Below are 12,411 nucleotides of genomic sequence, written 5' to 3' on the forward strand. Positions count from 1 at the left end.
ATTTTGTACATGCAACTCTTCATATTGTAACAGTGAATATGAAGTGAAATGTTTCCCAAATATTATTGCTTCTTTCAGAATAAGAATTATTTTCTGTATTCTGGCTAAAAGATGCTTGTGGATTAGTTTGTAAAACACTGACGTTTTCTACAACTTCTTTAAATTTAACACCACAGTGTTGTGGCTGTTCAGGGGTATTTTTGAAGTGGACATGTTAAGTGCAATTTGAAATAACAAATGTAAAATGTGATAAAAATACATTTTTGTGTTTATTTGATTCCTATTCGAGAGACTTTGATAAGAATGACTATATATAGGCGGCTACAGAATATCTTTGTTTACATTTTTGGTTGGTGGTGTGCCTCGGAATTTTTTTAATTAAAACAGTGTACCTCGACTCAAAAATGGTTGAAAAACACTGCACTAGATGTAGCTGCACTAAATTTTGCACTGTTGCTGCACTGTTTTGTTTGGAATGTCAACAAAACAGTCCGACTCCGGTTGGCGAGGAGAACCTTCCGTGACTGGGCCGGGGCGTGGCCAGATGATGGTCACCCTTCTCCGTTCGCGCACAGCATGTTTGTGGAGAACGTGGTGCTAAATGACCTGCAGACGACCTGATTCTAGACAGTCGATAGGTAGATAGGTCAGTCAAACTTTATTAACAAACCAGTGTTCTGACAACTATCCCAGCATACACCGCGCGCTTCTTCTACGGGCGAAAATGAAGTCGGCAGCTTCTTACCGTAGCTGCTAGACCTGTTGTGGCTCAATATTGGTCCATATATAAGGCGCACTGGATTATAAGGCTCACTGTTGACTTTTGAGGAAATTGAAGGTTTTTAGGTGCGCCTTATAGTGAGGAAAATACGGTATTTACGGATTGTGTTTCAGACGTTTTTTTTTTTTTAACCAAACTCAACTCTTGTCTCCAGGACCGTGGTGGTTTCTGCCTGACGTACGAGGCGTCTATGACCCGTCTGTTCAGGGAGGGCCGCACAGAAACGGTGAGGTCTTGCTCCAAAGACAGTTGTGCCTTTGTCCGAGCTCTGGAGAGTGGACAAGTAAGTATTTTGACTTCCGAGGCTTCTACGCAAACTGTTTAAACAGTTCATGTTAGTAGCTGCTGATTTATTATTTTTCTCAGAATTCAGACATTAAAGTCAGAATTCTGAGAAAAAAAAGTCAGAATTTTTTTCTTTTTTTTCAGTGGTCCTAATCTTCTTTTGTAGTAATTAGAATTGTCTTTCTACTGTAAAACTGTATCTTAGCCTTTTAATTATGAAATGTTAAATGTTTGAACAGACGGAGGAGGAGTGCAGACGTCTTTTCAGACTGGCTTCAGAGAAACACCAGAACCTTTATCGGATGGCCATGACCGGAGCTGGGATAGACAGACACCTCTTCTGCCTCTATGTCGTCTCTAAATACTTAGGAGTAGATTCGCCTTTTTTGCACAAGGTACTTATTTGTTACAATCAATATTTCTTGAACGTTTTAACCATTTGTTAAATGTTAGACATTACGTTGAGGTTGGTGGTTGTAGTGTGATTTAAAAAAAGGAGTCTTACATCATGTCAAACTTTGACCTCCTTTTTTAGAATACCGTCTTTAAGGAATTTGATTTTCTTTATTTTACTTCAACTGAATTTTTAAGCAAAAGCTCCAACATTCTGGAAATATCCATGAACCAGAATTGAGTTCTCATGCTTGTGTGACTCACCAAACAATAACAAAGCATTTCTCCCACCACATCTGTGGTCCAGGTTCTGTCAGAACCTTGGCGCCTCTCCACCAGTCAGACCCCGGTCCAGCAGCTGGAGCTGTTTGATCTGAAGAACAACCCAGACTACATTTCACTTGGAGGAGGATTTGGACCTGTAAGCACAAACACTCCTTCAACTAACTGTCACTTTGAATCTCTACAGATACTCTATTTAGCCCCAGTACAGATCCATATGAATACTGGTCTTTTGTATTAAAAAATGTTAAGGTGACAGGAAATTTAAAAATATCACTCAGCAATTATACGTTATGGTAAAACATTGCCAGTGAAACACTACTTAAACCCACAACTAGTCTTAAAAACAACAAATCAAAATATACAATTAAAATGAATATCAATTATTTGCACTTTTGTTTAATCCAAATTAAGTCAGCAGCTCCATCAGGCCCCCCAGGGCTTCAGGGGTCCCATAAATGCTAATATTTTAACACAGACCACAGATACATGAATGTAACACTTGTTTATTGAGATGATCAATGCTGCTAAATTTGATTCAATTTCAGCATACATAAATTAAAATATTTTAAATTGTTTAACATCTAAGTGTAAGATTTTAAGGAGCTGGCAAGTTTACTTTGTAAAAGTCCAGAGAACAATATCCATAGTAAGATTGTTTTGTTACCATAGCTACAATCTGATGCTGTGAGTTTAATCTTTGAGTTTGAGCTCTGTTTATTCACAAATACAATTTAATAAACTGCAATTATAACTGATTACCTTTTAGGTTGCCCAATTAAACTACTCCCCCTCTCTCAGATTAAATCCAACACATTTGTTAGCGGTGCTGATGTTTTAGCAACAAAAGGGGCCCCTACATCAAATTCTGCTCAAGGCCTCATACAGCCTTGGACCAGCCCTGCATGATGAAGTAATCTGCTGCACTACGCAGAGATGCGCAATAAATGGGAGATTTAATTAAATGTCGCTAATGTGGCTTTAGTAGCTCTTTCATTTTGTGTCTGTTGAAGTTTTAATCAGAGTCATAGAAACTATTCTGGTTGGTCGAGCTTATGGGATGAGTTTCTCAGATCTTCGCATGGCCTCAAATATTAACTCTGTCTGACTAAGTGGACAAAGCATTCAATACGATTTGATGCATTGTGTAACTGGAAAAATAATACTGACAATAATAATATAAAATCAGCATGATGCGTTACAGACAGGAGAGCGCGAAAGCTCCTCTCCAGACTGTACCTGCATGATCAGGTAGCACTAGTTCTTTAACTAATACACCGGCCAACTGGAAATACATAAATAAACTTTTATCAGCGCAGGCAGAGCCGGGTGCTGGGCAGCATGTTGAGATGGGAAAGCCGCACAAAATTTTTTATTCACAGATATAAATCATTCTCACTACTCGCTCAATGTACGTCTGAAAGTGCGACTACAAGTTATTCCTGCAGTTTACGTAAAGCTTTGCAACCAGAGCTAATCAGAGTGGTGTTTAAAGTCCTACCTTGATCAAAAACTCTGGAAAGAATCATAATTCCTCACAGGGGGTTGATGTACATATCCATACAGGTCAGCCTGTGTCCTGTTTGAGTGTCAGGAGGTGCGCGGGATCAGCGCTGAGGTAAACTTAATCCAGCTACTGCAACACGCGAAGCAACGCGCATGAGGCGCCAGCGATGTGATTGGTCCGGCTTTAAATGCATAAACTATAAATCTATCTTCTATAAACATATATTTTAGGAATAAATCTGCTCCGCCAGTGAAGCGCTCAGAAGTTTGCAATCCAGCTTAAAAAGAGAAAGAAAAAAAAGTTTTTATTTTTTTATTTTTTATTATTATTATTATTTTCCTACAAACATAAACAAGAAAGGCTTAGCCTGGCGGTGGTGCTAGTAAAGGATGGCGGGCCGCCAGGCCTATAATAAACTGAGGGAAACCCTGCTGTGGACCATGACATATTATTGAAGCAACTTCGTAGGACTCTCTGGTCCAGTACTCAGCTGGTTACAGTCTTTGTGTCAACAGGTAACTTCTGAAAGAAGTGGACTAAAGTCACATGTAGTGTACCCCAAGGTTCAATTCTAGGGCCCCTCTTATTCAATATCTATATGCTCCCACTAGTTCTGGTTATAATAGGACATATGATTAGCTACCATAACAGATGATACACAGCTCTACATTATGATATCAGCAGGTGACTCAGAACCATCCAATCACAGAACAGATGCTTAATACAGATAAATGTGGGGATGTGCCACAACTTTCTCTGGCTGAATAGAAACAAAACTGAAGTTATTATGTTTGGACCTAAAGAGGAATAATCCAGAGTCAATGCTCAGCTTCAGTTATTACAGCTGGAAACTAGCAAAACTCTGACCTGAACATTCAGAGCCACATAAAGACAGTTACAAAGTCGGCCTTCTGTCACCTGAAGAACATTTCCAGGAGTGGAGGACTAATGTTTCAGTAAGATTTAGAGACACTCATTTATGTGTTTATCTTTAGTTGCATTAATTCCTGCTGTAGCAGGTCTGCCTAAAAAAAATCAATCCTCTAGCTGCAGCTGATCCAGAACGCTGCTGCTGGTGTTCTGACTAAAACCAGGAAGACGGAGAACATCACCCAGTTCTACAGTCCACCACTGACAGAATAGACTTTAAAATACTGTTAGTTTATAAATCACTGAAAGCTTAGCACCACAATACATTAAAGACATGCTTTCCAAACTTTCCAAACTTCTCAGCTCTTCTGGTTCTGCTCTGCATCCAGAACAAGAACCAAACATGGAGAAGCAGCATTCAACTTCACAAATCTGGAACAAACTTCCAGAAAACGGAAAAACAGCTGAAACACTGAACTCCTTTAAATCTAGACTAAAAACCCAGCTGTTTAGAGCTGTTTATAATCCATAATATATAAAACATGAACCACCATAGGTTCAACAAAATGATCATTTTGATCATTTGATGATTCCATTTGACAAAATGTTTATTGCTTCTTTCAAGATTGGAGACTGTATGAACCTTTTATCACGTAAAACAGTTTGAACTGCCTCGCTGTTGAAATGTGATATAGAAATAGACTTGACTCATAAGGTTCAATAGCTTAGAAATGCAAAAATGGTGCTGTAACTGCTATATACTAAAATAGCTTAGAAATGGTGCAAAGCAACAATGACAATTATATAAAAGTAGCAAAATATGCATGTAAGCATAACAAATAGCAATTATCTTCTTTAAAAATGCCTGAATCCATCTCAGGTATCTTTTCTACCTCCACTGCGGATTGATCCTGTTTGTTTTTAAGAAACAGCAAAAAAGAATAAATTGTATAAAGACAACACTGTACTTTGTGCTTCCAGACAGGGAGGAAGAGTGAAAAACACTGAAAAACTGAAACAAAAACACACTAATGGAGGATTTGTATCCCACCAGGTTGCAGATGATGGTTATGGGGTTTCATACATCATTGTCGGAGAGGACCTCATAAACTTCCATGTGTCATCAAAGCACTCCTGCAGTGAGACTGTAAGTAAAGCCGCTTCACTTCTCGTTAGTGTTCAGGTTTAATGTTCATACACATGGCAGCATTTAGTTGGAAGTGCCGTTTCCTCATTTACTCCACAGTTAGAAGAATTAGAGGGCTCTTCATCCTGTCATTTCAGCTTTACAAGCCTCTATTTGATCCTCAACTACAAAACCCAAACAGAGCAGTCAGGACTCCTTCCCTGTTTTCACTTCTTCATTCCCACATGTGTTATTTTCTGTTCTGTAGTTACGGCGATAAAACTGTTAAGGGTTATTTTTCCAGTCTGAAAAGTGGATTTAATAAATTACTGTCAGCAACAGGGGTTGTGTTAACGGAATATTTTCAGTATTTGACCGTTTTTTATTTTTTAATGACTGACAAATTTGCAGCCCGTCCTTCATTTGGCAGGTTATAATTCACACCCTTAACTGACGCACACGGGCAGAGATTCGAGACATTACACAAAGAGTTAATCGCAGAGGCAACTAAAATCAATCAATAAAAAATCCTTTCTGAATATCATCTCATGGAAACTGAACTAAATGCGTCTTGCTGACCGGGAGCTGACAGCGTGCTGCAGAGTTATGGACAGGAAACTTTGGAGCGTCTGGTTCAGAAGTGCATTCCAAACCTTTGGTTGAAATGACACGTTTAATTTCTGTCAAACATACAGAACAGAGAAAACCAAAGAGAATGCAGTGTTGTGTTAATCCATTTATAGTCTAAACATAGGAGCCGGCAGTTCATCTTGAGGAAATAAATAAACCTGCAGAAGTTAATTAGTCCGTAACAAGCACAGTGCGCTGCAAAACCAATGCAGACGCGACTCCACCTCTGTGAAGAATTAAACTTAACTCACCCTGCAGTTTTAACAAATGGAGCTGGAAGATGTTACCCTCCCGCGCCCAGGAGGAGCGTGGCGCTGAGGATCGCGGCGCTCAGGATCGCGGCAGGTGTAACATTTGTCTGTTTCGGGGAAGCGAAACCACAAACAAAATCCTGGTGAAAACGCACACCGGACCTCGCACAGGGTAAAAAGCTCGTAGAGTTCAATTGATCGGTTTGGATCAGACAGTTCCAACTGACTGATGAACTACAGCAGATTTCTCTGCAGATGCGAATCAGGAAGAATTTGTGAGGCTGTGAGTTCAGACCCCAGCAGGTGAAGAGCTCATAATTGAAGAAGTTTAATTTCATTTATTATAAGTTATTGGGGCTGCAGTCAGTGGTTTTTGTCACTATAAAGAAAAAGTTAGATCTACTTTATGTGTGATGAGATCTGGATTCACAGTTCAACTAGGTGAAAATTAACTAAACTGCACAAAAAATGTGGCTGAATAGCCTATGTTAATATGATTAGAATTTGACGGGTAAAGATGGTACATGACAGATTTCTTTTATGCTGTCAGTCAAGGGTAAATCATTTAGTATTTTTTTTGGAACACAGCAGGAGAGTTGGACGTTTCCATTTGGACCAGGTTCTAAAACTACATCCTGTCCTCTGAACATCTGACAGAGTTCGGATCATTCCCTCTACATAGAATGAGTTCGGAACAACTGTGAACCAGATCTGCAACTTTTACTTATTGATTAATCTATCAATCGTTCTGACAATTAATTCAGATTTTAAAAATGTGCACATTCTGCATATTGGTCATTTAAGCCTTTTCATACAAAATTATAAACACTTTAAAATATACAAATAAGCACATTCTTTTTTTAGATAAGAATATTAATGTTTTATTGCCTAAATTGCAACAACAGCACTCTGTTAGTGAACGCTTGATCATTTGTTATAAAGGATGCATCTGCAGCTCAAAAATACTTCTGATATCCGTCTGCTTGATATAACATCAGTAAAGTCTGGTGTTAAACAATGTGTCTGATCTGTTGATTCATTTTGGGTTAACCGATTAATAATTGAATAGCAAAATGTGTTTAATGGGAGATTTTTATTTTATTTTATTGTTTTTTTATTTTACAGAATTTGAGAATTTAAAACTGACACTCGAGGAGTTCTGGGTAGAACAGATTTACAAAGATTTTTTTATTTATTTTAAATGCTAAATTTATAGATTTTTTTTTTGTCTAGTTTTGGCTTAATTACTGTTTTAAGAATGTTGTTCTTTCAGCGAGCGGCCTTTCTTGAGTCTGTATACTGTAGTTAACGATTAAGTGATTACTAAGTCAGTTGACGATTATTTCAGTCATTCATCAGGATTAATCCGATTCATCGTCTCAGCCCTGCTGTCTACCAAGACAATTCTGGCCTATACAGTGTTGGTTCAACAAGTACAGTCTGAATAAAACACATTCTGTGTCTGTGGTTGTAATGCAACAACATAAAACTATATATATATATGTTTACTCTTTATTATTTTCCCCTTTTTTCTTTTCTTCATCTTTGCTTCTTTAGGACTCCCACAGGTTTGGAGCTCAGATCCAAAAGGCCTTTCAGGACATAATGGCTCTGCTGTCAGCTGATGCTAAAAGCTCCTCCTCCTCCAAAGGCTCCAACCAACCGCAGTCCAAGAAGCTCCTGTAAAGCATGTTAGCCTTGTTACCTCACCGCCCAAAAGCTGTGATGGAACAGGATCATGGTAATATCAGGCATCACATCCTGATGATAAACAATACCACAGGAATGAGGTGTTGTTATTGACAAAGCATTAGATTTCAGCTAATAAAAAGGTTGTTTTTATCCTGTATAACTCTGAAAGAACAAACGACAGGTCAACAGGCTGTTTTTTTTTTTTTATTATTATTTCAAATGCATGTTTTTAGACAACTTCTAGGTAACAGTACAAAGGTCTCTTGTTTCTTTAACATTAGAAACATGTAACGCTAATGCTAGCTCTTATATTAGCTATGCTAACTGCTCAGGATTCTCGCTGTTTCTGCCTTCAACACCTAAACCTGGTGAAGCTACGATATGACGACTTTTTAAGTAAGCCTGAAAGTGGCTCACGTCTAAGCAAGAGTCAGATGGAAAAAGATTAGTTTCACCAGGGAGAAATCAAAGTGGGAATGCAACCGCAGGCGGTACTGGTACGTTTTTACAAGAACTAATCAGGGAACAATAGACTCACCTGCTGCCTTGTTAGGTGTTCCTTGGTTGTATCGGCTTTACACCTTTTCTAGCAAGTGGTTACCTTAGCTACAGTTGGTTTTATTTCATCTTGACCCAATGTGTCTATCTGCTAATTAGATGTTTTCTCATTTTTAAACAGCCATGACACATTTAAAGTTACTCACATCTCTTTTCTTCCTCCTTCTTACACTCTAATAGTGTTTCAACAAGTCATCCTATCCACTTCCAGATGCATAAATATATTTCTTGTGATTGACTTCTTTACTATTTGTGTAGGTTTGTAACTAATAATAGTTTAGTTATAGATTAATCTATAGATTATTCTGATAATTGATCAATCGGCTAAAAGAAAACATGCACATTCTGCATTTTTTATTTAAGTATTTTATATTGGAAATACATTAAAAGGTGCAAATAAACAAATAATTTTAATTCTTTTTGTAATTAAGAAGATACATTTTTTATGACCTAAAATGCAATAACGGCGTACCTCCAGTAAATGCTTGATCATATGTAGTAAAGGAAGCATCTGCAGCTAAATTATCCGTCTAACATCAGCACGTGAAAATCTTAGCTATGCTTGCTTGATGTAACATCCACACAGTGTTTGACTGATTTGTTGACTTTTTTTTCCGATTAATAATTGGATATCAGAAATTGTTTAAATGGATATTAATTTTTTAAGAATTTGAATCAGGTGAAGCTAATACTGTCCCTTGAGGAATTCTGTATGGAACAGATTTACAGACAGTGGGTTTTTTTTATCTAGTGTATATATATTTTTGTACAGTTTTGGCTTAATTTCTGCTTTGAGTGTTGTTCTTTAAGCTTTCTTTAATTTCTGTTTTCTTCAGTTACTAAATAAGTTGGCAATTATTTCAATAATTAACTAATCAGATTCTAATTTATGATTTATGTTTTCGCATCTACCTGAATAATGTGTAGTTGCTCCCCTGCACATTTGAACAGGAGTAGCTAATAAAGCAGCAGTTGAATGCATATTAATGACATAGACACTGCTAGCATAGCTCACCAGGGTGTTTGTAGCTGCCATTGTTCCATTATGAAGTAAGATTGGATCTCTACCAGGGTGAGAAGACACTGACATGTAATCAGTTAGAGCTGCACAGTGATAAGAAATCAATCATTGATGATATCAGTTGCGATGAATACTTCTGCTTCCCACACTCTCTCTGTGACCTCTGGCCTCTTGGTCAGTGTTATCCGTCAGGTGCAGATACTCTGTGCAACAAGCTGAAAATATTACTTGGATGCAAAGAGTGAAATCGTGAATATAAAACCCAACATCTGTTGCTTTCTAAACACTCCTTTGTGGTACGGATATTGTCCACATTTCCCCAAGGACACAATCTCTGCTGCATGTTGTCAAACTCTGAAGCTAAAGCACAAATAAATTAGGATGTTCAGCTTGATGSCTCTTGGAAATTTGAACAACTTTCATGTATATTTTCTCAGAGTCTWWAATATTTTTAGGACAGTATTTAGAGGCCACCTCTCAGGAAGTTGGTGTTCAGCAGCAAAGAGGGACAGATGTCTGACGGAAAGCCGAAAGCGTTCAGAACGCTGGGCTACAGTTCACCATTCATGTACAGTATGATGGAGGAGTTTGTTAAAAGGGAAGACTCACATGTCACCATTTAAGTTTTCCATCTCAAGTTACTGCTTGTGTCTCAAGAGATGCCTGGGGGTCGAGAGCCTCAACCCCCAGGTTTGGAACCAGAGCTCTTAATCCACAAAATGTAATTATTGTATATATCACATCATAAACAGATGAGGGGAAATTTGTTGGAACCCATAAAAATAAATGTTAAAAAAATATATTTTATGTGCTGCAACCTTCAGTAATACCAAACAAATGGTGTCTGAGTATGTTACCATTTATACTGAGCTGTTTATGGCATAGAGGTTAGCAGGAAGGGAAAGAGAAGCGAGAAACACTTTTTCAAAAGGGTTTTGTCTGTGATTTGTATTATAAAGATGTAGATAAAACAGTTGTGTAGACGATGTGTCGGTAGTAGAAGTAGAGGATTTAATACGCTTTTTTTTTTATTGCTCTCATTTAGTGGTTTGTTTGTTTTTTGGGGAGGTGGGAGGGTGTTGTGTAAAGCCCATAAATGCCTTTACGGTTTTTTAGGTTTGCAAATGTAACTTTGAACAAAACTCCGACTCGGCTCCACCTGAGGCGTCGCCCTCACATTGCAGTAGTTGTCATACTTAATTTCAGTTTCCTATTAACCACAGGCAGTTCCACTTCTCCAAATGAAACTTACTCTTTAATAGTCTTAACCTCAAGACGATGTATAAACATGTCAGGGATTCAKSCCTGGCTATAAACCTGCTGCCTGCAGAGGCAAACCCTTGTGCCTGTGTRAAAATGTTTACTCTGCTCAACAGTATCAATGCAAATGAATGAATCAATGCAAACCCAGTGGGAAACCTCCTACGATGAAATGCTCAGCGGTTATGTTTTAATGAGAACTTGGCCAGTTTGCTGCTATTTGTACCGTCAGATTTTGTAACTTGTCTTGTAATTGGGTGGGAAAACTACTTCATCCCAGCTACATTAGTCTGATTAATGTTTTAAGCTAAAAAATGTTGTTGATGCATGAAATATTTAGTAACTAAAAAAAACAATGAACACATACAGTTTTTCTCTCAGATTATCCTTGCAGGAAGTCATAAAACATCGTGTAATTAGCTGTGTTTCCATTATAAACTTAGACAATATTCCTAATATTCTAACGTCATAAAAAAAACACACTTTCGTAATTGTGATGTTTTTATTAAATAAGACATGTAATTAAAATCACATGTGAATAAGTTTGTTCATGCTATGAGTCGGTAAAAACCATCTTCCGACCACTTCCTGTCGTCGTCTTCTTTGTGGTTTATGCTAGTAGTAGTACCCCAGTGTCGATCATGTGACCCCGATGATGCAAAAACATTGTTTCTATTGGAATTTTACAAAATAAACCAATTTTGATACAGCTGAAAAAACACCTTACTCTAACCCAAATTGTTTTAGTGAAAAACTTAACCCTACCCTAACCCTAACTATTAAGCAATTTGATTGTCATAAATTTAATTTGCGCCGTTTCATTATTAATGGAAACACAGCTGGTGTCAGACACATAGATCCCTTGTATAAGGAACGTTTCTGTATTTTGGGGGCGAAACTACAGATGGTTGAAATGTCTGTAATCCACCATCTGAGTTTAGTTTCCCACCAAAACTGATGTTGAAAATATTCTAAAACTGCCACCTCAGCACATTGCTTCTCAGTAGCTTGAATAGATTTTATCTGTGAAAACCCTGAGGAATCCCACTGGGTACCGTTAGTTGTTGTGTTTGTCTATACCTGTGTTCTTTTACTCGTACAACTGCTACTTTACCATAGCTGCAGCTCTGCTTGCTCTGCTCAACACAAAACACCATTTGTGTGTCAGGCGACTTGAATATCTGGGAACACAAAAGACTTTGTCTTCCAAATTTTTATTTTTTTGGCTCTAGTGGCCTTTATTTGTTAGTTAATTGACAGGAAAGTGGATAATGAGAGAAGGGGGAAGACATTCAGCAAAGGTCGCCAAGGCCAGGATTCGAACCTGTGACAGCTGCGTCAGGGACTCAGGCCTCCATATGTGGGTTGTGCTTAACCCCTGCGCCACCACAGCACAACACATCTTCCAAATGTTGCTGAACAAATACTTGATGACTCTTCAAAAAAAGAATCTTATCTGTAGGAGACACAATTGTTATCTTGTTGTGGTTTCAGTCTCCCTTTAAATCTTCAACAAAGGCTCATCCCTCATAGTCCAGCACATATTTTTGTCAAATATTTTTTATTCATATGGTGCAAAAAGCTGTTTTTCTACCATCTGACTGAAGTATATTCTGTTTGTTTTTCTCTGTGTCCCCTGACAAAAGCAGATGTGTTGAGTTTGATTTCGTACTTTATTTCTAAACCGTATCGAAACGTCAGTTTGGAACTTTGTGATGGTTTTTGGTTTGTGTTAAAATAAATTGTTTACTGACA

The 12,411-nt window shown here is 37.8% G+C and overlaps 1 protein-coding gene across 1 annotated transcript in view; it reads left to right on the top strand.

Moving 5' to 3' along the window:
• cpt1a2b (carnitine palmitoyltransferase 1A2b) overlaps positions 1–12,411 on the top strand; it is a 33,456-nt gene extending 21,045 nt beyond the window's left edge. Inside the window, exons 15-19 of the mRNA XM_008415266.2 lie at positions 936–1,064; positions 1,306–1,461; positions 1,767–1,880; positions 5,173–5,265; positions 7,683–12,411. Coding sequence (XP_008413488.1) covers positions 936–1,064; positions 1,306–1,461; positions 1,767–1,880; positions 5,173–5,265; positions 7,683–7,811 — 621 coding nt within the window. The 3' untranslated portion in view covers positions 7,812–12,411. The remainder of the gene's footprint in view (positions 1–935; positions 1,065–1,305; positions 1,462–1,766; positions 1,881–5,172; positions 5,266–7,682) is intronic.

The sequence above is a fragment of the Poecilia reticulata genome, linkage group LG8 (genome assembly GCF_000633615.1).
Source record: "Poecilia reticulata strain Guanapo linkage group LG8, Guppy_female_1.0+MT, whole genome shotgun sequence".
Lineage (NCBI taxonomy): Eukaryota > Metazoa > Chordata > Actinopteri > Cyprinodontiformes > Poeciliidae > Poecilia > Poecilia reticulata.